This window comes from Salvelinus namaycush, chromosome 31, assembly GCF_016432855.1.
Source record: "Salvelinus namaycush isolate Seneca chromosome 31, SaNama_1.0, whole genome shotgun sequence".
Taxonomy (NCBI): Eukaryota; Metazoa; Chordata; class Actinopteri; order Salmoniformes; family Salmonidae; genus Salvelinus; species Salvelinus namaycush.
The window spans coordinates 1716106-1743557 of record NC_052337.1 but is presented as its reverse complement, the minus strand read 5'-3'; the positions used below and the strand labels follow the sequence as shown (position 1 = coordinate 1743557).

Here is a 27452-nt window from a genome sequence, read left to right as displayed (position 1 = left end):
ATCCACTACGTCTCAGGCACCTGAGGACAACCTGGTCCACATCCACTACGTCTCAGGCACCTGAGGACAACCTGGTCCACATCCACTACGTCTCAGGCACCTGAGGACAACCTGGTCCACATCCACTACGTCTCAGGCACCTGAGGACAACCTGGTCCACATCCACTACGTCTCAGGCACCTGAGGACAACCTGGTCCACATCCACTACGTCTCAGGCACCTGAGGACAACCTGGTCCACATCCACTACGTCTCAGGCACCTGAAGACAACCTGGTCCACATCCACTACGTCTCAGGCACCTGAGGACAACCTGGTCCACATCCACTACGTCTCAGGCACCTGAGGACAACCTGGTCCACATCCACTACGTCTCAGGCACCTGAGGACAACCTGGTCCACATCCACTACGTCTCAGGCACCTGAGGACAACCTGGTCCACATCCACTACGTCTCAGGCACCTGAGGACAACCTGGTCCACATCCACTACGTCTCAGGCACCTGAGGACAACCTGGTCTACATCCACTACGTCTCAGGCACCTGAGGACAACCTGGTCTACATCCACTACGTCTCAGGCACCTGAGGACAACCTGGTCTACATCCACTACGTCTCAGGCACCTGAGGACAACCTGGTCTACATCCACTACGTCTCAGGCACCTGAGGACAACCTGGTCCACATCCACTACGTCTCAGGCACCTGAGGACAACCTGGTCCACATCCACTACGTCTCAGGCACCTGAAGACAACCTGGTCTACATCCACTACGTCTCAGGCACCTGAGGACAACCTGGTCTACATCCACTACGTCTCAGGCACCTGAGGACAACCTGGTCTACATCCACTACGTCTCAGGCACCTGAGGACAACCTGGTCTACATCCACTACGTCTCAGGCACCTGAGGACAACCTGGTCTACATCCACTACGTCTCAGGCACCTGAGGACAACCTGGTCTACATCCACTACGTCTCAGGCACCTGAGGACAACCTGGTCTACATCCACTACGTCTCAGGCACCTGAGGACAACCTGGTCCACATCCTTCAGGCACCTGAGGACAACCTGGTCCACATCCTTCAGGCACCTGAGGACAACCTGGTCCATATCCTTCAGGCACCTGAGGACAACCTGGTCCATATCCTTCAGGCACCTGAGGACAACCTGGTCCATATCCTTCAGGCACCTGAGGACAACCTGGTCCATATCCTTCAGGCACCTGAGGACAACCTGGTCCACATCCTTCAGGCACCTGAGGACAACCTGGTCCACATCCTTCAGGCACCTGAGGACAACCTGGTCCACATCCTTCAGGCACCTGAGGACAACCTGGTCCACATCCTTCAGGCACCTGAGGACAACCTGGTCCACATCCTTCAGGCACCTGAGGACAACCTGGTCCACATCCTTCAGGCACCTGAGGACAACCTGGTCCACATCCTTCAGGCACCTGAGGACAACCTGGTCCACATCCTTCAGGCACCTGAGGACAACCTGGTCCATATCCTTCAGGCACCTGAGGACAACCTGGTCCATATCCTTCAGGCACCTGAGGACAACCTGGTCCATATCCTTCAGGCACCTGAGGACAACCTGGTCCATATCCTTCAGGCACCTGAGGACAACCTGGTCCACATCCTTCAGGCACCTGAGGACAACCTGGTCCACATCCTTCAGGCACCTGAGGACAACCTGGTCCACATCCTTCAGGCACCTGAGGACAACCTGGTCCACATCCTTCAGGCACCTGAGGACAACCTGGTCCACATCCTTCAGGCACCTGAGGACAACCTGGTCCACATCCTTCAGGCACCTGAGGACAACCTGGTCCACATCCTTCAGGCACCTGAGGACAACCTGGTCCACATCCTTCAGGCACCTGAGGACAACCTGGTCCACATCCTTCAGGCACCTGAGGACAACCTGGTCCACATCCTTCAGGCACCTGAGGACAACCTGGTCCACATCCTTCAGGCACCTGAGGACAACCTGGTCCATATCCTTCAGGCACCTGAGGACAACCTGGTCCATATCCTTCAGGCACCTGAGGACAACCTGGTCCATATCCTTCAGGCACCTGAGGACAACCCCACAGACAGTCCACTACTATATACCAGGGCCCTATTCCCTACACAGTCCACTACTATATACCAGGGCCCTATTCCCTACACAGTCCACTACTATATACCAGGGCCCTATTCCCTACACAGTCCACTACTATATACCAGGGCCCTATTCCCTACACAGTCCACTACTATATACCAGGGCCCTATTCCGTATATAGAGCACTACTTTTACATTTGAGTCATTTAGCAGACGCTCTTATCCAGAGTGACTTGCAGTTCAAAGGGCCCTGGCCCCAAGGGCCCTATTGACAAGGGGTCAAACGTAGTGCACCGCATAGGGAACTGGGTGTCATTCCTGGTCTATAGTAGTGCACCGCATAGGGAATAGGGTGCCAGTCCTGGTCTATAGTAGTGCACTATATAGGGAATAGGGTGCCAGTCCTGGTCTATAGTAGTGCACTATATAGGGAATAGGGTGCCAGTCCTGGTCTATAGTAGTGCACCGCATAGGGAACAGGGTGCCAGTCCTGGTCTATAGTAGTGCACCGCATAGGGAATAGGGTGCCAGTCCTGGTCTATAGTAGTGCACCGCATAGGGAACAGGGTGCCAGTCCTGGTCTATAGTAGTGCACTATATAGGGAACAGGGTGCCAGTCCTGGTCTATAGTAGTGCACCGCATAGGGAACAGGGTGCCAGTCCTGGTCTATAGTAGTGCACTATATAGGGAATAGGGTGCCAGTCCTGGTCTATAGTAGTGCACTATATAGGGAACAGGGTGCCAGTCCTGGTCTATAGTAGTGCACCGCATAGGGAATAGGGTGCCAGTCCTGGTCTATAGTAGTGCACTATATAGGGAACAGGGTGCCAGTCCTGGTCTATAGTAGTGCACCGCATAGGGAACAGGGTGCCAGTCCTGGTCTATAGTAGTGCACTATATAGGGAACAGGGTGCCAGTCCTGGTCTATAGTAGTGCACCGCATAGGGAACAGGGTGCCAGTCCTGGTCTATAGTAGTGCACCGCATAGGGAATAGGGTGCCAGTCCTGGTCTATAGTAGTGCACCGCATAGGGAACAGGGTGCCAGTCCTGGTCTATAGTAGTGCACTATATAGGGAATAGGGTGCCATTTGGGATGGCAGCCATTGTCTCATCACATACCAGGCAGGAACTTGAGGTTCTGGAGAAGTTGTCTCTCCTGGTTGAAGTCCACCATCAGATGGTTCATGTTGTCTGTGACCTTGGGCTTCATAGTCAGTCTGAAGGCTGAGGCCATGGTTACCCTGCAGGGAGGAACGAGGCACAGTGAGACTAACACCACCACCCTACCATGCTGAAACAGCAGAGGACAGGGAGGAACAAGGCACAGTGAGACTAACACCACCACCCTACCATGCTGAAACAGCAGAGGACAGGGAGGAACAAGGCACAGTGAGACTAACACCACCACCCTACCATGCTGAAACAGCAGAGGACAGGGAGGAACGAGGCACAGTGAGACTAACACCACCACCCTACCATGCTGAAACAGCAGAGGACAGGGAGGAACGAGGCACAGTGAGACTAACACCACCACCCTACCATGCTGAAACAGCAGAGGACAGGGAGGAACGAGGCACAGTGAGACTAACACCACCACCCTACCATGCTGAAACAGCAGAGGACAGGGAGGAACGAGGCACAGTGAGACTAACACCACCACCCTACCATGCTGAAACAGCAGAGGACAGGGAGGAACGAGGCACAGTGAGACTAACACCACCACCCTACCATGCTGAAACAGCAGAGGACAGGGAGGAACGAGGCACAGTGAGACTAACACCACCACCCTACCATGCTGAAACAGCAGAGGACAGAAGGAAGCCGTTCCATTGCTGTGACTACAGTGTGTTATTGGCAACGCCTTCTGGCTGTTTTTGATGATTCTACAAAATATATTCTGGTCAGCGACACTCAGTTACACATGGTCATCCATCGTTCTGGTGTGTGGGGTCTTTCAGACCACCCTCCAGCTAACAGACACTGACCTGGGATCAGTCACAGCAAACAAACAGCATGTAACCACACGGCATGTAACCACACGGTATGTAACCACACGGCATGTAACCACACACGGCATGTAACCACACGGCGTGTAACCACACGGCGTGTAACCACACACGGCGTGTAACCACACACGGCGTGTAACCACACACGGCGTGTAACCACACGGCGTGTAACCACACACGGCGTGTAACCACACGGCGTGTAACCACACGGCGTGTAACCACACACGGCGTGTAACCACACACGGCGTGTAACCACACACGGCGTGTAACCACACACGGCGTGTAACCACACGGCGTGTAACCACACGGCGTGTAACTACACACGGCGTGTAACCACACACGGCGTGTAACCACACACGGCGTGTAACCACACACGGCGTGTAACCACACACGGCGTGTAACCACACGGCGTGTAACCACACACGGCGTGTAACCACACACGGCGTGTAACCACACACGGCGTGTAACCACACGGTGTGTAACCACACGGTGTGTAACCACACGGCGTGTAACCACACGGCGTGTAACCACACGGCGTGTAACCACACGGCATGTAACCACACGGTATGTAACCACACACGGCGTGTAACCACACACGGCGTGTAACCACACACGGCGTGTAACCACACACGGCGTGTAACCACACACGGCGTGTAACCACACGGCGTGTAACCACACGGCGTGTAACCACACACGGCGTGTAACCACACACGGCGTGTAACCACACACGGCGTGTAACCACACGGCGTGTAACCACACGGCGTGTAACCACACGGCGTGTAACCACACACGGCGTGTAACCACACACGGCATGTAACCACACGGCATGTAACCACACGGCATGTAACCACACACGGCGTGTAACCACACACGGCGTGTAACCACACACGGCGTGTAACCACACACGGCGTGTAACCACACGGCATGTAACCACACACGGCATGTAACCACACACGGCGTGTAACCACACGGCGTGTAACCACACGGCGTGTAACCACACGGCGTGTAACCACACACGGCGTGTAACCACACACGGCGTGTAACCACACGGCGTGTAACCACACACGGCGTGTAACCACACACGGCGTGTAACCACACACGGCGTGTAACCACACACGGCGTGTAACCACACACGGCGTGTAACCACACGGCATGTAACCACACGGCATGTAACCACACGGCATGTAACCACACACGGCATGTAACCACACGGCATGTAACCACACGGCATGTAACCACACACGGCATGTAAACACACATAACATGTAACCACATATACACTACCATTCAAAAGTTTGGGGTCACTTAGAAATGTCCTTTAAAAGAAAAAGATAAACAATTTTTTTGTCCATTAAAAATAACATCAAATTGATTAGAACAGTGTTGACATTGTTAATGTTGTAAATGATTATTGTAGCTGGAAACAGCAGATTTTTAATGGAATATCTACATAGGCGTACAGAGGCCCATTATCAGCAACCATCACTCCTGTGTTCCAATGGCTCCTGTGTTCGTCACCTCTTCACTGTTGACGTTGAGACTGGTGTTTTGTGGGTACTATTTAATGAAGCTGCCAGTTGAGAACTTGTGAGGCGTCTGTTTCTCAAACTAGACACTCTAATGTACTTGTCCTCTTGCTCAGTTGTGCACCGGGGCCTCCCACTCCTCTTTCTATTCTGGTTACAGCCAGTTTGCGCTGTTCTGTGAAGGGAGTAGTACACAGCGTTGTACGAGATATTCAGTTTCTTGGCAATTTCTCGCATGGAATAGCCTTCATTTCTCAGAACAAGAATAGACTGATGAGTTTCAGGAGAAAGGTATTTGTTTCTGGCCATTTTGAGCCTGGAATCGAACCCACAAATGCTTATGCTCCAGATACTCAACTAGTCTAAAGAAGGCCAGTTTTATTGCTTCTTTAATCAGAACAACAGTTTTCAGCTGTGCTAACATAATTGCAAAAGGGTTTCTAATGATCAATTAGCCTTTTAAAATGATAAACTTGGATTAGCTAACACAACGTGCCATTGGAACACAGGAATGATGGTTGCTGATAATGGGCCTCTGTACACCTATGTAGATATTCCATAAAAAATCAGCCGTTTCCAGCTACAATAATCATTTACAACATTAACAATGTCTACACTGCATTTCTGATCAATTTGATTGTATTTAAAAAAATTGACTTTTTGGGGCTTTTCTTTATTATTCCCAATTTTGTTTTATTTAAATTTTAAAATCAGCCATTTCCAGCTACGATAGTCATTTACAACATAAACAATGTCTACACTGTATTTCTGATCAATTTGATGTTATTTAAATGGACAAAGTGTTTTTATTATATATTTTTTTATAACAAAGACATATCTAAGTGACCCCAAACTTTTGAACGGTAGTGTAGGTCAAGTACATGTTACTATCAGTTCACTGACGTCAGACTACTGATGAAAATAGCACAAATACATCTGCTAAACTATCGATCTCAACTATGCTCCAAACAAGGCTTCTCACTGCAGCCGATAACAGACATGTCCACAGACTAGACAAGGGACGAGTATACCTACCTATCTTTGATCTGCTTGGCAGCCTTGGCAGAAGAGGAGGAGAGGAGCGTATAGGAGAAAGAAGAAGAGGTTGGTTAGTACAGCCATGCAGGTGAGGGTTGGTGGGCGTGCAGCAATGTTCTGCTCAGTGGCTGTAGTGGACACAGATAGGCAGGCAGGGCCCTCACAGTGGGACGCTGAGTAGAGCATGGTGATCAACATCACACAGAAAAAAGCAGCATGACTTTGGATTTAAACATTAGTTGAAGTGGAACTGACTGCGTTTTAAACTACTTTGCAGATATGAAATAAACAGACAATCATAATACCAGTCAAAAATGTAAAAATTCCTAGTTTATGCTACAAAACCAACTTTATAAAAAGTTTTAAAAATAAGTTAAATTTGACTCAACATTCCATGACTTACAGTAAGGTATTGTTGGCAGAATAGATGGTTGCAGTTCAATGCTTGATTAATATAATTCACCAATACATTTCTTGCTAATCCCCCCAAAATCCTAAATCAGGTTGTAAATCCCAGCTGGTCTGGTACATCGTTTGCTGCCTCCATTCAGGATGCACTTCTTCAGTTCAATATTTTGGACAAAAACGGACGAATGTTACTACAGCTGGGAATGTCAATACAATCAAACTAGCAAGGGCAATGATCACACGTCAGTCATAACGTGGCTAACAGGCTAGCGTATCTATTGATGTAGCAAGGTAAAAACACGGAGCCTAACGTTAGCTAGATAGCTAGATGCTAGGAGGATGTCATGTCATAACGTGGCTAACAGGCTAGCGTATCTATTGATGTAGCAAGGTAAAAACACGGAGCCTAACGTTAGCTAGATAGCTAGCTGCTAGGAGGATGTCATGTCATAACGTGGCTAACAGGCTAGCGTATCTATTGATGTAGCAAGGTAAAAACACAGAGCCTAACGTTAGCTAGATAGCTAGCTGCTAGGAGGATGTCATGTCATAACGTGGCTAACAGGCTAGCGTATCTATTTATGTAGCAAGGTAAAAACACGGAGCCTAACGTTAGCTAGATAGCTAGCTGCTAGGAGGATGTCATGTCATTGGAGGAGTGACTGACTGTTTCCCCTCATATTGTTTTTCGGTGGCTATACACAGCTAGTGATGCAGGTGTCATTTGGTTAGCTAGCAAGACATGTGAATCGCTTTGCTCGCTAGCTATGCTGAGCTTGAACGACTGTTATCCAGTTAGCATATCTCTCGTTCTACAATTCACTGGCTATCTACTCCGATTTCAGAACACTCTCGTCTGCCAAAGCGCAGAAAAACTGGCGCATTTACAAACTCGCAACACCTGCTGAATATGACCGGTGTCAGTAAACGTAAGGAGAACGAGTCACAGCACAGTTACAGTCACCAACGCTATAGATAACAGCTGGCAAGCGTTAGGTGTTCTCTCATTTGTGTCTGGAAGTAGCTAGCCAACGTTAGCCAGTTAGCTTGACTGCCGTTGTGAGGAATGCTCGGTTCAACCCTCCGCCAGACCGTCCAGTGTCAATAGTGTGCGCTCAGAGAGCAAAACGCTCTGAATTTATGAGCGCAGAGATCACTCAAAACCACTGGAGGCAATTTACGAACGCACACTTAGTTATCAATTAAATGTATTTGCCTATCACAGTGCCATCCGTTTTGTCACCAAAGCCCCATATACTACCCACCACTGCGACCTGTACACTCTCGTTGGCTGGTCCTCGCTACATATTCGTCGCCAAACCCACTCGTTCCAGGTCATCTATAAGTCTTTGCTAGGTAAAGCCCCGCCTTATCTCAGCTCACTGGTCACCATAGCAGCAACCACCCGTAGCACGTGCTCCAGCAGGTATATCTCACTGGTCACCCCCAAAGCCAACACCTCCTTTGGCCGCCTTTCCTTCCAGTTCTCTGCTGCCAATGACTGGAACAAACTGCAAAAATCACTGAAGGTGGAGACTCATATCTCCCTCACTAGCTTTAAGCACCAGCTGTCAGAGCAGCTCCCAGATCACTGCACCTGTACATAGCCCATCTGAAATATAGCCCATCCAAATACCTCATCCCCATACTGTATTTATTTATCTTACCTCATTTGCACACACTGTATATAGACTTTTTTTTCTTCTTTTTTTTCTACTGTATTATTGACTGTATGTTTATTCCATGTGTAACTCTGTGTTGTTGTACGTGTCGAACTGCTTTGCTTTATCTTGGCCAGGTCGCAGTTGCAAATGAGAACTCGTTCTCAACTAGCCTACCTGGTTAACATGTGTTTGTTTATCATTAACACACGAATGTGTTCTAATGATCTACTTACACACAGTCCAGTTGAAAGTGAATGATGGCAGGCCCTTTTGGTGGCTATATCACACCAGTCTGCGTATAGGCCTACTGTAGCTCTGATTGGCTGTGCTGCACCGGTCTGCGTAGACTCTGGTCCTGGACGAGGCAGGTGTTTTTATTAGGTCTGTAGCTCTGATTGGCTGTGCTGCACCGGTCTGCGTAGACTCTGGTCCTGGACGAGGCAGGTGTTTTTATTAGGTCTGTAGCTCTGATTGGCTGTGCTGCACCAGTCTGCGTAGACTCTGGTCCTGGACGAGGCAGGTGTTTTTATTAGGTCTGTAGCTCTGATTGGCTGTGCTGCACCAGTCTGTGTAGACTCTGGTCCTGGACGAGGCAGGTGTTTTCATTAGGTCTGTAGCTCTGATTGGCTGTGCTGCACCAGTCTGTGTAGACTCTGGTCCTGGACGAGGCAGGTGTTTTTATTAGGTTTTATGTACTGCAGCGTCTATTAATTGTCCAAAAGCACAACCTCTATGTTGCTATCGAGTTTTCACAAATGAAAAAAAAATGGCCTGTGATTATTGTGGTTTTGCGGTGACCTAACATAATCGTTTGTAGTGCTTTCGCTGAAAAGCCTCTTTGACATCGGACACTTTGGTGGGATTAACAACAAGATTACCTTTAAAATGATATAAGACACATGAATATCTGAGGAATTTTAATTATGAGATTTCTGTTTTTTGAATTTGGCGCCCTGCACTTCGACTGGCTGTTGTCATAACGTTCCCGTTACCGGGACTTCAGCCATAAGAAGTTTATATTAAAAGAGTTTTCACAAATGACTTACTCTATTCATTCCCAAACGTTCTATGAATTTTTGAAAATGTGAAAAGGACCATATCTAAGTGCTCGCTTGTCAGAAAATGTTTTTTTTTTAAGTGTCATATTCATGTTGTTAAAACACTGTCAGTTCCACTTTAAGTTTCTGAAAATATTAGATAGGAAATTGATAGGCGAAAATGTTTGTTAGTTTAATTAAGAGAACCATTCTTCATGGGTCACCTTTAGAAATATATTTTAAGCTTGTTAAAACAAAAAAGTTCTCATTAGTTTCCATTCATTTTATCACATTGTATTTAGAAACAAATCCAAAACAATCAAATAAACTTTCACTTTAGAATGAGGACTACAATCTACCAAATTTAGCTGGATGAGGCCAAGATTTTCCTGACTCATGTTACCCAGCAGCATTCAACGTTGACCTTTACCTACTTCCTGGTATCCCGTGTCAGCTGATCACATTCAAATAATCTTCTCGTCTAAGGCCTAGACAGCCAATGAGATGCTGTTGTTTCACACCACATCCTGTATGATATCACAGACCAGCAGCCTCTACCTTAGTGAACTCATCCTCGTCTTTAATATCCAGAGCATTGTTGGCAAACTCCAGGAGCTCCTCTGCACTCTCCAAGGCGTCGCTGCTCTGTGTCAGTTGATTCTATGGAACAAAGGAAATATGGAGCTGTTATAGCACATTCAGGTTTGGTTTCTATTAAAAGGCCCAAGGCAGCCATTTTTATATCAATATCAAATCAATTCTGGGTAACAATTAAGTACCTTACTGTATGTAATAGATTTCCATTAAAAATGGCACAAATAATTTTTGGGGCAAAAAACTATTTCTCATGCAAGAATTCTGGGAGTTGTCCGAGTGGGGAGTAGAAAACTGAAAATCTAATTTTATTGGTCACATGCATAAATTTAGCACATGTAGCGAAATGCTTGTGTTCCTAACTCCAACAGTACAGTAGTATCTAAAAACAATTCACAACAATACACACACATCTAAAAGTAGAAGAATGGAATTAAGAAATATATAAATATTAGGATGAGCAATGTTGGAGTGGCTTTGACTAAAATACAGTAGAATAGAATACAGTATATATATATATGAGATGAGTAAAGCAGTATGTAAACATTATTAAAGTGACTAGTGTTCCATTATTAAAGTGGCCAGTGATTCCATGTCTATGTATATAGGGCAGCAGCCTCTAAGGTGCAGGGTTGAGTAACATTATTAAAGTGGCCAGTGATTCCATGTCTATGTATATAGGGCAGCAGCCTCTAAGGTGCAGGGTTGCGTAACCGGGTGGTAGCCGGCTAGTGATGGCTGTTTAACAGTCTGATGGCATTGAGATAGAAGCTGTTTTTCAGTCTCTCGGTCCCTGCTTTGATGCACCTGTACTGACCTCGCCTTCTGGATGATAGCGGGGTGAACAGGCAGTGGCTCGGGTGGTTGGTGTCCTTGATCTTTTTGGTCTTCCTGTGACATCGGGTGCTGTAGGTGTCCTGGAGGGCAGGTAGTTTGCCCCCGGTGATGTGTTGGACAGAACGCATCACGCTCTGGAGAGCCTTGTGGTTGCGGGCGGTGCAGTGGCCGTACCAGGCGGTGCAGTTGCCGTACTAGGCGGTGCAGTTGCCGTACCAGGCGGTGCAGTTGCCGTACCATGATATAGCTCGACAGGATGCTCTCAATTGTGCATCTGTAAAAGTGTGTGAGGGTTTTAGGGGCCAAGTAAAATCTCTTTAGCTTCCTGAGGTTGAAGAGGCACTGTTGCACCTTCTTCACCACACTGTCTGTGTGCGGGTGGACCATTTTCAGATCGTCAGTGATGTGTACGCCCGAGGAACTTTCCAACTTTTCCACTGCGGTCCCGTCGATGTGGATAAGGGGGCGTGCTCCCTCTGCTGTTTCCTGAAGTCCACGATCAGCTCCTTTTTGTTTTGTTGACGTTGAGTGAGAGGTTATTTTCCTGGCACCACTCTCCCAGGGGCCCTCGCCTAGCTGTTATTGGCAGAGAGGTTTGCTCCTGGTGTATTAACCAATTGACCACATGGTGATGTCACCAAGGGAAGCTGAAACTCCCGCCCACGTAAACCTGCTGATTAGACGGTCCTGTGTAGATTGTTAGTTCTTGATTGTTGCTGGTTGAAAATAACAATGTTCACATTGTTTTACACTTTTACAGTGTTTAGTTTCATCAACTGTGGTACAATATGATACTATAAAACGCAAAGGAAAAAACTAACATTTTGACTACACTGAGACTTTAAGACCTGATACCATTAACATCTATCTCGCTGTTTACCGGAGTGCTGTTCAATGAGCCTCCTCTCAGGTTCCTGTGACCCCAAGGAGAGAGGACCAGAGCGGGGGAAACGTAACGATTACCCCAAGGAGAAAGGACCAGACCGGGGCGGAAACGTAATGATTACCACAAGGAGAGAGGAACAGAGCGGGGGAAACGTAACGATTACCCCAAGGAGAAAGGACCAGACCGGGGCGGAAACGTAACGATTACCCCAAGGAGAGAGGACCAGAGCAGGGGGGAAACGTAACGATTACCCCAAGGAGAGAGGACCAGAGCGGGGGGAAATGTAATGATTACCCCAAGGAGAGAGGACCAGAGCGAGGGAAACGTAACGATTACCCCAAGGAGAAAGGACCAGACCGGGGGGGAAACGTAACGATTACCCCAAGGAGAGAGGACCAGAGCAGGGGGGAAACGTAACGATTACCCCAAGGAGAGAGGACCAGACCGGGGCGGAAACGTAACGATTACCCCAAGGAGAGAGGACCAGACCGGGGCGGAAACGTAACGATTACCCCAAGGAGAGAGGACCAGAGCGGGGGAAATGTAACGATTACCCCAAGGAGAGAGGACCAGACCGGGGCGGAAACGTAACGATTACCCCAAGGAGAGAGGACCAGAGCGGGGGAAACGTAACGATTACCCCAAGGAGAGAGGACCAGACCGGGGCGGAAACGTAACGATTACCCCAAGGAGAGAGGACCAGAGCAGGGGGGAAACGTAACGATTACCCCAAGGAGAGAGGACCAGACCGGGGCGGAAACGTAATGATTACCACAAGGAGAGAGGACCAGAGCGGGGGAAATGTAACGATTACCCCAAGGAAAGAGGACCAGAGCAGGGGGGAAACGTAATGATTACCCCAAGGAGAGAGGACCAGAGCGGGGGGAAACGTAACGATTACCCCAAGGAGAGAGGACCAGAGCGGGGGGAAACGTAACGATTACCCCAAGGAGAGAGGACCAGAGCGGGGGGAAACGTAACGATTACCCCAAGGAGAGAGGACCAGAGCGGGGGGAAACGTAACGATTACCCCAAGGAGAGAGGACCAGAGCGGGGGGAAACGTAACGATTACCCAAGGGAGAGAGGACCAGAGCGGGGGGAAACGTAACGATTACCCCAAGGAGAGAGGACCAGAGCAGGGGGGAAACGTAACGATCACCACAAGGAGAGAGGACTAGAGCGGGGGAAACGTAACGATCACCACAAGGAGAGAGGACTAGAGCGGGGGAAACGTAACGATTACCCCAAGGAGAGAGGACCAGAGCAGGGGGGAAACGTAACGATTACCCCAAGGAGAAAGGACCAGACCGGGGCGGAAACGTAACGATTACCCCAAGGAGAGAGGACCAGACCGGGGCGGAAACGTAACGATTACCCCAAGGAGAGAGGACCAGAGCAGGGGGGAAACGTAATGATTACCCCAAGGAGAGAGGACCAGACCGGGGCGGAAACGTAATGATTACCACAAGGAGAGAGGACCAGAGCGGGGGGAAACGTAACGATTACCCCAAGGAGAGAGGACCAGAGCGGGGGGAAACGTAATGATTACCCCAAGGAGAGAGGACCAGAGCAGGGGGGAAACGTAACGATTACCCCAAGGAGAGAGGACCAGAGCGGGGGGAAACGTAACGATTACCCCAAGGAGAGAGGACCAGAGCAGGGGGGAAACGTAACGATTACCCCAAGGAGAGAGGACCAGAGCGGGGGGAAACGTAACGATTACCACAAGGAGAGAGGACTAGAGCAGGGGGGAAACGTAACGATTACCCCAAGGAGAGAGGACCAGAGCGGGGGGAAACGTAACGATCACCACAAGGAGAGAGGACTAGAGCGGGGGAAAAGTAACGATTACCCCAAGGAGAGAGGACTAGAGCGGGGGGAAACGTAACGATCACCACAAGGAGAGAGGACTAGAGCGGGGGGAAACGTAACGATCACCACAAGGAGAGAGGACCAGAGCGGGGGGAAACGTAACGATCACCTCAAGGAGAGAGGACCAGAGCGGGGCGGAAACGTAACGATTACCCCAAGGAGAGAGGACCAGAGCGGGGGGAAACGTAACGATCACCCCAAAGAGAGAGGACCAGAGCGGGGGAAACATAACGATTACCCCAAAGAGAGAGGACTAGAGCGGGGGGAAACATAACGATTACCACAAGGAGAGAGGACTAGAGCGGGGGGAAACGTAACGATTACCACAAGGAGAGAGGACTAGAGCGGGGGGAAACGTAACGATTACCACAAGGAGAGAGGACTAGAGCGGGGGGAAACGTAACGATTACCACAAGGAGAGAGGACTAGAGCGGGGGAAACGTAACGATCACCACAAGGAGAGAGGACCAGAGCAGGGGGAAACGTAACGATTACCCCAAAGAGAGAGGACCAGAGCGGGGGGAAACGTAACGATCACCCCAAGGAGAGAGGACCAGAGCAGGGTGTGGAGGTAACAGAACATCTACTTGGTTGGTAAAGGCTAGATGAGCTTACAGTGACCCAGATAACATGTTGGTTCATCAGCTGACAGACCAACTCATAATAACGGTGAATGCTGGCAAAACAAAACCTAGCTCTTGGGAGGGTTGAATGAACTAATCATGAACAACGTGGTCGTCCTGCTATGGGTTTAGTCCTTCAAAAGAGTCGGACATTTAACAATTTAGAATAAATGAATACAAAAACAGGTGTATGTTTTTCATTTAACTGATGAAAATATATGTTTTCCTGAGTCACATGACGAGACATGCGAGTTGATACTGGGCCTGAAGTGAGTTTGATGTAATGGGAAACAGAATACCAGGCAGCGCTCACCCTACAAAGAGGGACAATGGGTAATCTCATATCTGGGGGGGGGGGGGTAATTTCAGACACTTTTTGTTCCTGCTCAATGGACTTTGAGAGTTGGCCAGAGAACTGCCATAGCAGCAAGATGACATCACACACACCCCAGGCTGTCTGAGAGGGGGGTCAGAGGGGTGTATGGAGACTCTATAACATCACACACACCCCAGGCTGTCTGAGAGAGGGGTCAGAGGGGTGTATGGAGACTCTATAACATCACACACACCCCAGGCTGTCTGAGAGGGGTGAGAGAGGTGTATGGAGACTCTATAACATCACACACACCCCAGGCTGTCTGAGAGAGGTGTATGGAGACACTACACCATCACACACACCCCAGGCTGTCAGAGAGGTGTATGGAGACACTACAACATCACACACACCCCAGGCTGTCTGAGAGGGGTGTATGGAGACACTATAACATCACACACACCCCAGGCTGTCTGAGAGAGGTGTATGGAGACACTACAACATCACACACACCCCAGGCTGTCTGAGAGGGGTGTATGGAGACACTATAACATCACACACACCCCAGGCTGTCTGAGAGAGGGGTCAGAGGGGTGTATGGAGACACTATAACATCACACACACCCCAGGCTGTCTGAGAGAGGGGTGTATGGAGACTCTACAACATCACACACACCCCAGGCTGTCTGAGAGAGGGGTCAGAGGGGTGTATGGAGACACTACAATATCACACACACCCCAGGCTGTCTGAGAGAGGTGTATGGAGACACTACAACATCACACACACCCCAGGCTGTCTGAGAGAGGTGTATGGAGACACTATAACATCACACACACCCCAGGCTGTCTGTGAGAGGGGTGTATGGAGACTCTACAACATCACACACACCCCAGGCTGTGTGAGAGGGGTGTATGGAGACACTACAACATCACACACACCCCAGGCTGTCTGAGAGAGGTGTATGGAGACACTACAATATCACACACACCTCAGGCTGTCTGAGAGGGGTGTATGGAGACACTATAACATCACACACACCCCAGGCTGTGTGAGAGGGGTGTATGGAGACACTACAACATCACACACACCCCAGGCTGTCTGAGAGAGGGGTCAGAGAGGTGTATGGAGACACTATAACATCACACACACCCCAGGCTGTCTGAGAGGGGTGTATGGAGACACTACAACATCACACACACCCCAGGCTGTCTGAGAGAGGTGTATGGAGACTCTACAACATCACACACACCCCAGGCTGTCTGAGAGAGGGGTCAGAGAGGTGTATGGAGACACTACACCATCACACACACCCCAGGCTGTCTGAGAGAGGGGTGTATGGAGACACTACAATATCACACACACCCCAGGCTGTCTGAGAGAGGGGTGTATGGAGACACTACAACATCACACACACCCCAGGCTGTCTGTGAGAGGGGTGTATGGAGACACTATAACATCACACACACCCCAGGCTGTCTGAGAGAGGGGTGAGAGGGGTGTAGGAGACACTACAACATCACACACCCCCCAGGCTGTCCGAGAGAGGGGTGAGAGGAGTGTGTGGAGACACTACAACATTATGGAAGATCATTTTTGGGTAAAACATTATTTTTAACAGACAGACTGTTTTTAACAATCAGAATGAAAAAATGCCCTGTAATGTTCTCTATTCTATTCTGTCTCGTATGATGTGTTATGGATTTTAAAATGTGTGTTTTGCCATTCTTAGTCAATTCTGAATTTCTTCAGTTTTATCTCTGAGCAAGAATAAATAAACCCAAACAAGCTCAACACCCAAACACACGCAGATACACACACACCAGGGCTGATGCCAGATACACACACACCAGGGCTGATGCCAGATACACACACACCAGGGCTAACGCCAGATACACACACACCAGGGCTAACGCCAGATACACACACACCAGGGCTAACGCCAGATACACACACACCAGGGCTGACGCCAGATACACACACACCAGGGCTGACGCCAGATACACACACACCAGGGCTAACGCCAGATACACACACACCAGGGCTAACGCCAGATACACACACACCAGGGCTAACGCCAGATACACACACACCAGGGCTGATGCCAGATACACACACACCAGGGCTGACGCCAGTTACACACACACCAGGGCTGACGCCAGTTACACACACACCAGGGCTGATGCCAGATACACACACACCAGGGCTAACGCCAGATACACACACACCAGGGCTGACGCCAGATACACACACACCAGGGCTAACGCCAGATACACACACACCAGGGCTGATGCCAGATACACACACACCAGGGCTGACGCCAGATACACACACACCAGGGCTAACGCCAGATACACACACACCAGGGCTAACGCCAGATACACACACACCAGGGCTAACGCCAGATACACACACACCAGGGCTGATGCCAGATACACACACACCAGGGCTGATGCCAGATACACACACACCAGGGCCAAAGCCAGATACACACACACCAGGGCTGACGCCAGATACACACACACCAGGGCTGACGCCAGATACACACACACCAGGGCTAATGCCAGATACACACACACCAGGGCTGATGCCAGATACACACACCAGGGCTGACGCCAGATACACACACACCAGGGCTGATGCCAGATACACACACACCAGGGCTGATGCCAGATACACAAACACCAGGGTTGATGCCAGATACACACACACCAGGGCTGACGCCAGATACACACACACCATGGCTGATGCCAGATACACACACACCATGGCTGATGCCAGATACACACACACCAGGGTTGATGCCAGATACACACACACCAGGGTTGACGCCAGATACACACACACACCAGGGCTGACGCCAGATACACACACACCAGGGTTGATGCCAGATACACACACACCAGGGCTGACGCCAGATACACACACACCAGGGCTGACGCCAGATACACACACACCAGGGCTAATGCCAGATACACACACACCAGGGCTGATGCCAGATACACACACCAGGGCTGACGCCAGATACACACACACCAGGGCTGATGCCAGATACACACACACCAGGGCTGATGCCAGATACACAAACACCAGGGTTGATGCCAGATACACACACACCAGGGCTGACGCCAGATACACACACACCATGGCTGATGCCAGATACACACACACCATGGCTGATGCCAGATACACACACACCAGGGTTGATGCCAGATACACACACACCAGGGTTGACGCCAGATACACACACACACCAGGGCTGACGCCAGATACACACACACCAGGGTTGATGCCAGATACACACACACCAGGGCTGATGCCAGATACACACACCATGGCTGATGCCAGATACACACACACCAGGGCTGATGCTAGATACACACACACCAGGGCTGATGCCAGATACACACACACCATGGCTGATGCCAGATACACACACACCAGGGTTGATGCCAGATACACACACACACACCAGGGTTGATGCCAGATACACACACACACCAGGGTAGATGCCAGATACACACACAAACGTCACAGGAGCCTCCCAGGCATCGCATTCACTACTGAGAGACAAATCCTCTCAGTGTGTAGTATGTCTCTGGGATAAGAGACAAATCCTCTCAGTCTGTAGTATGTCTCTGGGATATGAGACAAATCCTCTCAGTCTGTAGTATGTCTCTGGGATATGAGACAAATCCTCTCAGTCTGTAGTATGTCTCTGGGATATGAGACAAATCCTCTCAGGGTGTAGTATGTCTCTGGGATATAAGACAAATCCTCTCAGTCTGTAGTATGTCTCTGGGATATGAGACAACACCTCTCAGTCTGTAGTATGTCTCTGGGATATGAGACAAATCCTCTCAGTCTGTAGTATGTCTGGGATATGAGACAAATCCTCTCAGGGTGTAGTATGTCTCTGGGATAAGAGACAAATCCTCTCAGTCTGTAGTATGTCTCTGGGATATGAGACAAATCCTCTCAGGGTGTAGTATGTCTCTGGGATATGAGACAAATCCTCTCAGGGTGTAGTATGTCTCTGGGATATAAGACAAATCCTCTCAGGGTGTAGTATGTCTCTGGGATATGAGACAAATCCTCTCAGGGTGTAGTATGTCTCTGGGATATGAGACAACACCTCTCAGTCTGTAGTATGTCTCTGGGATATAAGACAAATCCTCTCAGTCTGTAGTATGTCTCTGGGATATGAGACAAATCCTCTCAGGGTGTAGTATGTCTCTGGGATATGAGACAAATCCTCTCAGTGTGTAGTATGTCTCTGGGATACGAGACAAATCCTCTCAGTCTGTAGTATGTCTCTGGGATATGAGACAAATCCTCTCAGGGTGTAGTATGTCTCTGGGATATGAGACAAATCCTCTCAGGGTGTAGTATGTCTCTGGGATATGAGACAAATCCTCTCAGTCTGTAGTATGTCTCTGGGATATGAGACAAATCCTCTCAGTCTGTAGTATGTCTCTGGGATATGAGACAAATCCTCTCAGGGTGTAGTATGTCTCTGGGATATGAGACAAATCCTCTCAGTCTGTAGTATGTCTCTGGGATATGAGACAACACCTCTCAGTCTGTAGTATGTCTCTGGGATAAGAGACAAATCCTCTCAGTCTGTAGTATGTCTCTGGGATATGAGACAAATCCTCTCAGGGTGTAGTATGTCTCTGGGATATGAGACAAATCCTCTCAGGGTGTAGTATGTCTCTGGGATATGAGACAAATCCTCTCAGTCTGTAGTATGTCTCTGGGATAAGAGACAAATCCTCTCAGTCTGTAGTATGTCTCTGGGATATAAGACAAATCCTCTCAGTCTGTAGTATGTCTCTGGGATATGAGACAATCCCTCAGGGTGTAGTATGTCTCTGGGATATGAGACAAATCCTCTCAGTGTGTAATATGTCTCTGGATAAGAGACAAATCCTCTCAGTCTGTAGTATGTCTCTGGGATAGACAAATCCTCTCAGGGTGTAGTATGTCTCTGGGATATGAGACAAATCCTCTCAGTCTGTAGTATGTCTCTGGGATATGAGACAAATCCTCTCAGTCTGTAGTATGTCTCTGGGATAAGAGACAAATCCTCTCAGTCTGTAGTATGTCTCTGGGATATAAGACAAATCCTCTCAGTCTGTAGTATGTCTCTGGGATATGAGACAAATCCTCTCAGGGTGTAGTATGTCTCTGGGATATGAGACAAATCCTCTCAGTGTGTAGTATGTCTCTGGGATAAGAGACAAATCCTCTCAGTCTGTAGTATGTCTCTGGGATATGAGACAATCTCTCAGGGTGTATATGTCTCTGGGATATGAGACAAATCCTCTCAGGTGTAGTATGTCTCTGGGATATGAGACAAATCCTCTCAGGGTGTAGTATGTCTCTGGGATATGAGACAATCCTCTCAGGGTAGTATGTCTCTGGGATAAGAGACAAATCCTCTCAGTCTGTAGTATGTCTCTGGATATGAGACAAATCCTCTCAGTCTGTAGTATGTCTCTGGATATGAGAACAAATCCTCTCAGTCTGTAGTATGTCTCTGGGATATGAACAACACCTCTCAGTCTGTAGTTGTCTCTGGGATATGAGACAATCCTCTCAGGGTGTAGTATGTCTCTGGGATATGAGACAAATCCCTCAGTCTGTAGTATGTCTCTGGGATATCAGACAACACCTCTCAGTCTGTAGTATGTCTCTGGGATAAGAGACAAATCCTCTCAGTCTGTAGTATGTCTCTGGGATATGAGACAAATCCTCTCAGGTCTGTAGTATGTCTCTGGGATATGAGACAAATCCTCTAGTGTGTATATGTCTCTGGGATAGAGACAAATCCTCTCAGTCTGTAGTATGTCTCTGGGATATGAGACAAATCCCTCTCAGGTGTAGTATGTCTCTGGGATATGAGACAAATCCTCTCAGTCTGTAGTATGTCTCTGGGATATGAGACAAATCCTCTCAGTCTGTAGTATGTCTCTGGGATATGAGACAAATCCTCTCAGGGGTTGTAGTATGTCTCTGGGATATGGAGACAAATCCTCTCAGGGTGTAGTATGTCTCTGGGATATGAGACAACACCTCTCAGTCTGTAGTATGTCTCTGGGATAAGAGACAAATCCTCTCAGGGTGTAGTATGTCTCTGGGATATGAGACAAATCCTCTCAGTCTGTAGTATGTCTCTGGGATATGAGACAAATCCTCTCAGTGTGTAGTATGTCTCTGGGAAAGAGACAAATCCTCTCAGTCTGTAGTATGTCTCTGGGATATGAGACAAATCCTCTCAGGGTGTAGTATGTCTCTGGGATATGAGACAAATCCTCTCAGTCTGTAGTATGTCTCTGGGATATGAGACAACACCTTTCAGTCTGTAGTATGTCTCTGGGATAAGAGACAAATCCTCTCAGTCTGTAGTATGTCTCTGGGATATAAGACAAATCCTCTCAGTCTGTAGTATGTCTCTGGGATAAGAGACAAATCCTCTCAGTCTGTAGTATGTCTCTGGGATATGAGACAAATCCTCTCAGTGTGTAGTATGTCTCTGGGATAAGAGACAAATCCTCTCAGTCTGTAGTATGTTCTCTGGGATAAGAGACAAATCCTCTCAGTGTGTAGTATGTCTCTGGGATATGAGACAAATCCTCTCAGTCTGTAGTATGTCTCTGGGATATGAGACAATCCTCTCAGGTTGTAGTATGTCTCTGGGATATGAGACAAATCCTCTCAGTCTGTAGTATGTCTCTGGGATATGAGACAAATCCTCTCAGTCTGTAGTATGTCTCTGGGATATGAGACAACCTCTCAGTCTGTAGTATGTCTCTGGATAAGAGAACAAATCCTCTCAGTCTGTAGTATGTCTCTGGGATATGAGACAAATCCTCTCAGGTGTAGTATGTCTCTGGGATAAGACAAATCCTCTCAGTCTGTAGTTGTCTCTGGATAAGAGACAAATCCTCTCAGTCTGTAGTATGTCTCTGGGATATGAGACAAATCCTCTCAGGTGTAGTATGTCCTCGGGATAAGAGCAAATCCTCTCAGTCTGTAGTATGTCTCTGGGATATGAGACAAATCCCTCAGGTGTAGAGTCTCTGGGATAAGAGACAAATCCTCTCAGTCTGTAGTATGTCTCTGGGATATGAGACAACACCTCTCAGTCTGGTAGATTCTCTGGGATATGAGACAAATCCTCTCAGTCTGTAGTATGTCTCTGGGATATGAGACAAATCCTCTCAGTCTGTAGTATGTCTCTGGGATAAGAGACAAATCCTCTCAGTGTGTAGTATGTTCTGGGATATGAGACAAATCTCTCAGTCTGTAGTATTCTCTGGATATGAGACAAATCCTCTCAGGGTGTAGTATGTCTCTGGGATAAGAGACAAATCCTCTCAGTCTGTAGTATGTCTCTGGGATATGAGACAAATCCTCTCAGTCTGTAGTATGTCTCTGGGATAAGAGAAAATCCTCTCAGTCTGTAGTATGTCTCTGGGATATGAGACAAATCCTCTCAGTCTGTAGTATGTCTCTGGGATATGAGCAAATCCTCTCAGGTGTAGTATGTCTCTGGGATATGAGACAAATCCTCTCAGGGTGTAGTATGTCTCTGGGATATGAGACAATCCTCTCAGTCTGTAGTATGTCTGGGATATGAGACAAATCCTCTCAGTGTAGTATGTCTCGGGATATGAGACAAATCCTCTCAGGGTGTAGTATGTCTCTGGGATATGAGACAAATCCTCTCAGTCTGTAGTATGTCTCTGGGATATGAGACAAATCCTCTCAGGGTGTAGTATGTCTCTGGGATATGAGACAAATCCTCTCAGGGTGTAGTATGTCTCTGGGATATGAGACAAATCCTCTCAGTCTGTAGTATGTCTCTGGGATATGAGACAAATCCTCTCAGGGTGTAGTATGTCTCTGGGATATGAGACAAATCCTCTCAGGGTGTAGTATGTCTCTGGGATAAGAGACAAATCCTCTCAGTCTGTAGTATGTCTCTGGGATATGATACAGTAGTAGGCTGTCTATTGATCCCTGTAGCTCCTAAGACTTACAGACCTATCCTGTGTTGGGGTTAAGGTTAAGGTTGGGTTTAGCGTCAGGTACCTGTAGCTACTGAGCCTTCTTGGCCCCTTCCTGTTTGATGGTGTTGGATTAGGGGTCAGGGGTCAGGTACCTGTAGCTAGTGAGCCTTCTTGGCCCCTTCCTGTTTGATGGTGTTGGGTTAGGGGTCAGGGGTCAGGTACCTGTAGTTCTGTGTCTTCTTGGCGCCTTCCTGTTTGATGGTGTTGGGTTAGGGGTCAGGGGTCAGGTACCTGTATTTCCTGTGTCTTCTTGGCCCCTTCCTGTTTGATGGTGTTGGGTTAGGGGTCAGGGGTCAGGTACCTGTATTTCCTGTGTCTTCTTGGCCCCTTCCTGTTTGATGGTGTTGGGTTAGGGGTCAGGGGTCAGGTACCTGTATTTCCTGTGCTTCTGGCCCCTTCCTGTTTGATGGTGTTGGGTTAGGGGTCAGGGGTCAGATACCTGTATTTCCTGTGTCTTCTTGGCCCCTTCCTGTTTGATGGTGTTGGGTTAGGGGTTAGGGGTCAGGGGTCAGGTACCTGTATTTCCTGTGTCTTCTTGGCCCCTTCCTGTTTGATGGTGTTGGGTTAGGGGTTAGGGTCAGGGGTTAGGGGTCAGGTACCTGTATTTCCTGTGTCTTCTTGGCCCCTTCCTGTTTGATGGTGTTGGGTTAGGGGTTAGGGTCAGGGGTTAGGGGTCAGGTACCTGTATTTCCTGTGTCTTCTTGGCCCCTTCCTGTTTGATGATGTTGGGTTAGGGGTTAGGGGTTAGGGGTCAGGTACCTGTATTTCCTGTGTCTTCTTGGCCCCTTCCTGTTTGATGATGTTGATCATGCTCTCCTTCACCTCAACCAGGACGGTGAATAACAAGTCAAACTCCTCCTCCAGGTCGGACACTGCTCGCGTGGAGTTCACCTGTCACGACCACACACCTTGATTCATCTCTGCATCCAGAATCAATCTCTGCGTCACTACTCTATAGATTCATTAACATTTCATATTTCATTCATATTTCATTTGATTGATTTAATATGGCATATTTGGCAAATGAAAGTTACTGTACAAAATTGTGATTTCACAGTTAATATTGCTTTATGTTATGTTTAATGTAATTACATAAATGTTGAGTGTTATTATTTGTCTTACCTGGACACCAGCCAGAGAGTGGCTAAGTGTTTCCATGAAGTTATGGAGCTCCTCATTTTTATTGGCCAACGTGGTTATTATCCTTTGTAGGGCCTCCTGAAAGACAGACACATTATGTATACGTTAAAGTGTCTGCAATCCATCAATCCATCAATACATCAATCCATCAATACATCAATCCATCAACCCATCAATACATCAATACATCAATCCATCAATCCATCAACCCATCAATCCATCAACCCATCAATACATCAATCCATCAATCCATCAAACATCAATCCATCAATCCATCAATCCATCAATCCATCAATACATCAATCCATCAATCCATCAATCCATCAATCCATCAATACATCAATCCATCAATACATCAATACATCAATCCATCAATCCATCAATCCATCAATACATCAATACATCAATACATCAATACATCAATCCATCAATCCATCAATACAATAACATCAATCCATCATACATCAATACAATACATCAATACATCATCATCAATCCATCATCATCATCACATCAATACATCAATCCATCAATCCATCAATACATCAATCCATCAATACATCAATACATCAATCCATCAATACATCAATACATCAATCCATTGGCCTACTATTGTATTTCAGGCTATTCAGTCACATGTTCAAATTGCTTGTCAGGTTTGTTTCCGTGTTAGAAGTTCACTCATGACCAATTATAACCTCCCTCTATGTTCAGGACCCTAACTGACTGACCTCTTGGTTCCTACCATACGTCTCCTGCCCTGCTTCAGGCAATAGGGAGAAACGGGACTGTGACTTCCTTACCATCATCAGAAGTGTCAGACAGTCAGAATCCACACAGCAGGCGTACAATAAGTTTGCCAGACTAGTGTGATGCAAAAGACAATTAGTAATTTGTTATCAGGTAGTATACTAGCCGGTATAAGACCGAGGTCTGGACCCCTCGTCCACTGTTTGGTCCATACAGATTTACAGTGTGAGACAGAGACAATCTCTACCAGGGCACTTCCAGCCAGGGCACCTCCAACCACCCAGCCAGGGCACCTCCAGCCACCCAGCCAGGGCACCTCAAGCCACCCAGCCAGGGTACCTCCAGCCAGGGCACCTCCAGCCACCCAGCCAGGGGACCTCCAGCCACCCAGCCAGGGCACCTCCAGCCACCCAGCCAGGGCACCCCCAGCCACCCAGCCAGGGCACCTCCAGGGCACCCCCAGCCACCCAGCCAGGGCACCCCCAGCCACCCAGCCAGGGCACCTCCAGCCACCCAGCCAGGGCACCTCCAGCCACCCAGCCAGGGCACCTCCAGCCACCCAGCCAGGGCACCTCCAGCCACCCAGCCAGGGCACCCCCAGCCACCCAGCCAGGGCACCTCCAGCCACCCAGCCAGGGCACCTCCAGCCACCCAGCCAGGGCACCTCCAACCACCCAGCCAGGGCACCCCCAGCCACCCAGCCAGGGTACCTCCAGCCACCCAGCCAGGGCACCTCCAGCCACCCAGCCAGGGCACCTCCAGCCACCCAGCCAGGGTACCTCCAGCCAGATTCAGGATCAGCACCTGCAACTCCACTAGTCATTTAAAGCTGTTCCTGGTGCTGTGTGTAGAGAGCTGACATGCCTTCTGTTGAACTATGGCCACACATAGTCCAGGCTACACATGATTTGTATAAATCTGCCCTAATTTTTTCTGTGTTTCTATAAAATCGAGTCATATTCAGTAACCCACATTATGACGAAATCACCCTAAAGGCTGGTTGTGAATGGCCTACATAACAAGTCATGCTGAAACTTCACCACTGCTCTAACCTCCTCTACTTGGACTGCCTAGGGAATGGAACCTGGCCTTTGTACTGTCTCTATGTGGCTGGGTATCTGGCACCAACGCAGTGCCTGCCAACCTTATTCTTTATATAGTGCACTGGGGTCACGTTCATGAACACCACCTTGTGACGTTTATAGGATCAAATTGGGTGTCAAATGAACGCTACGAGTATATTTTTTTGGGGGGGGAAATCAAGGCGTAGAGATATTTGTTCAACCCTTTTGCATCTTAAAAAGTAGACGTAAATAATGGTCTTAGATTTCTGGTCAAACAGAAGGAAAATGAGTCTTAGAAATCCAAACATCACCAGAAAATACATGGTGTTGAAGACCCCTGACATCAAAACACCATGGTGTTGAAGACCCCTGACATCAAAACATCATGGTGTTGAAGACCCCTGACATCAAAACACCATGGTGTTGAAGACCCCTGACATCAAAACACCATCATGTTGAAGACCCCTGACATCAAAACACCATCATGTTGAAGACCCCTGACATCAAAACACCATGGTGTTGAAGACCCCTGACATCAAAACACCATGTTGAAGACCCCTGACATCAAAACACCATCATGTTGTAGACCCCTGACATCAAAACACCATGTTGAAGACCCCTGACATCAAAACACCATGTTGAAGACCCCTGACATCAAAACACCATGTTGAAGACCCCTGACATCAAAACACCATGGTGTTGAAGACCCCTGACATCAAAACACCATGGTGTTGAAGACCCCTGACATCAAAACACCATGGTGTTGAAGACCCCTGACATCAAAACACCATGGTGTTGAAGACCCCTGACATCAAAACACCATCGTGTTGAAGACCCCTGACATCAAAACACCATGGTGTTGAAGACCCCTGACATCAAAACACCATGTTGAAGACCCCTGACATCAAAACACCATCGTGTTGAAGACCCCTGACATCAAAACACCATGGTGTTGAAGACCCCTGACATCAAAACACCATGTTGAAGACCCCTGACATCAAAACACCATGGTGTTGAAGACCCCTGACATCAAAACACCATGGTGTTGAAGACCCCTGACATCAAAACACCATGTTGAAGACCCCTGACATCAAAACACCATGGTGTTGAAGACCCCTGACATCAAAACACCATCATGTTGTAGACCCCTGACATCAAAACACCATGGTGTTGAAGACCCCTGACATCAAAACACCATGGTGTTGAAGACCCCTGACATCAAAACACCATCGTGATGAAGACCCCTGACATCAAAACACCATCATGTTGAAGACCCCTGAAATGAAAACACCATCGTGTTGAAGACCCCTGACATCAAAACACCATGGTGTTGAAGACCCCTGACATCAAAACACCATCATGTTGAAGACCCCTGACATCAAAACACCATCATGTTGAAGACCCCTGACATCAAAACACCATCGTGTTGAAGACCCCTGACATCAAAACACCATCATGTTGAAGACCCCTGACATCAAAACACCATCATGTTGAAGACCCCTGACATCAAAAC

General features: G+C 48.3%; 1 protein-coding gene across 1 annotated transcript in view; it reads right to left on the bottom strand.

Moving 5' to 3' along the window:
- LOC120026453 (FSD1-like protein) overlaps positions 1-27452 on the bottom strand; it is a 66992-nt gene that overhangs the window by 27165 nt on the left and 12375 nt on the right. Inside the window, exons 2-6 of the mRNA XM_038971315.1 lie at positions 24108-24203; positions 23745-23876; positions 10342-10443; positions 6672-6694; positions 3224-3345 (exon numbers count right to left, since the gene is read on the bottom strand). Of these exons, the coding sequence (XP_038827243.1) occupies positions 3224-3345; positions 6672-6694; positions 10342-10443; positions 23745-23876; positions 24108-24203 (475 nt within the window). The remainder of the gene's footprint in view (positions 1-3223; positions 3346-6671; positions 6695-10341; positions 10444-23744; positions 23877-24107; positions 24204-27452) is intronic.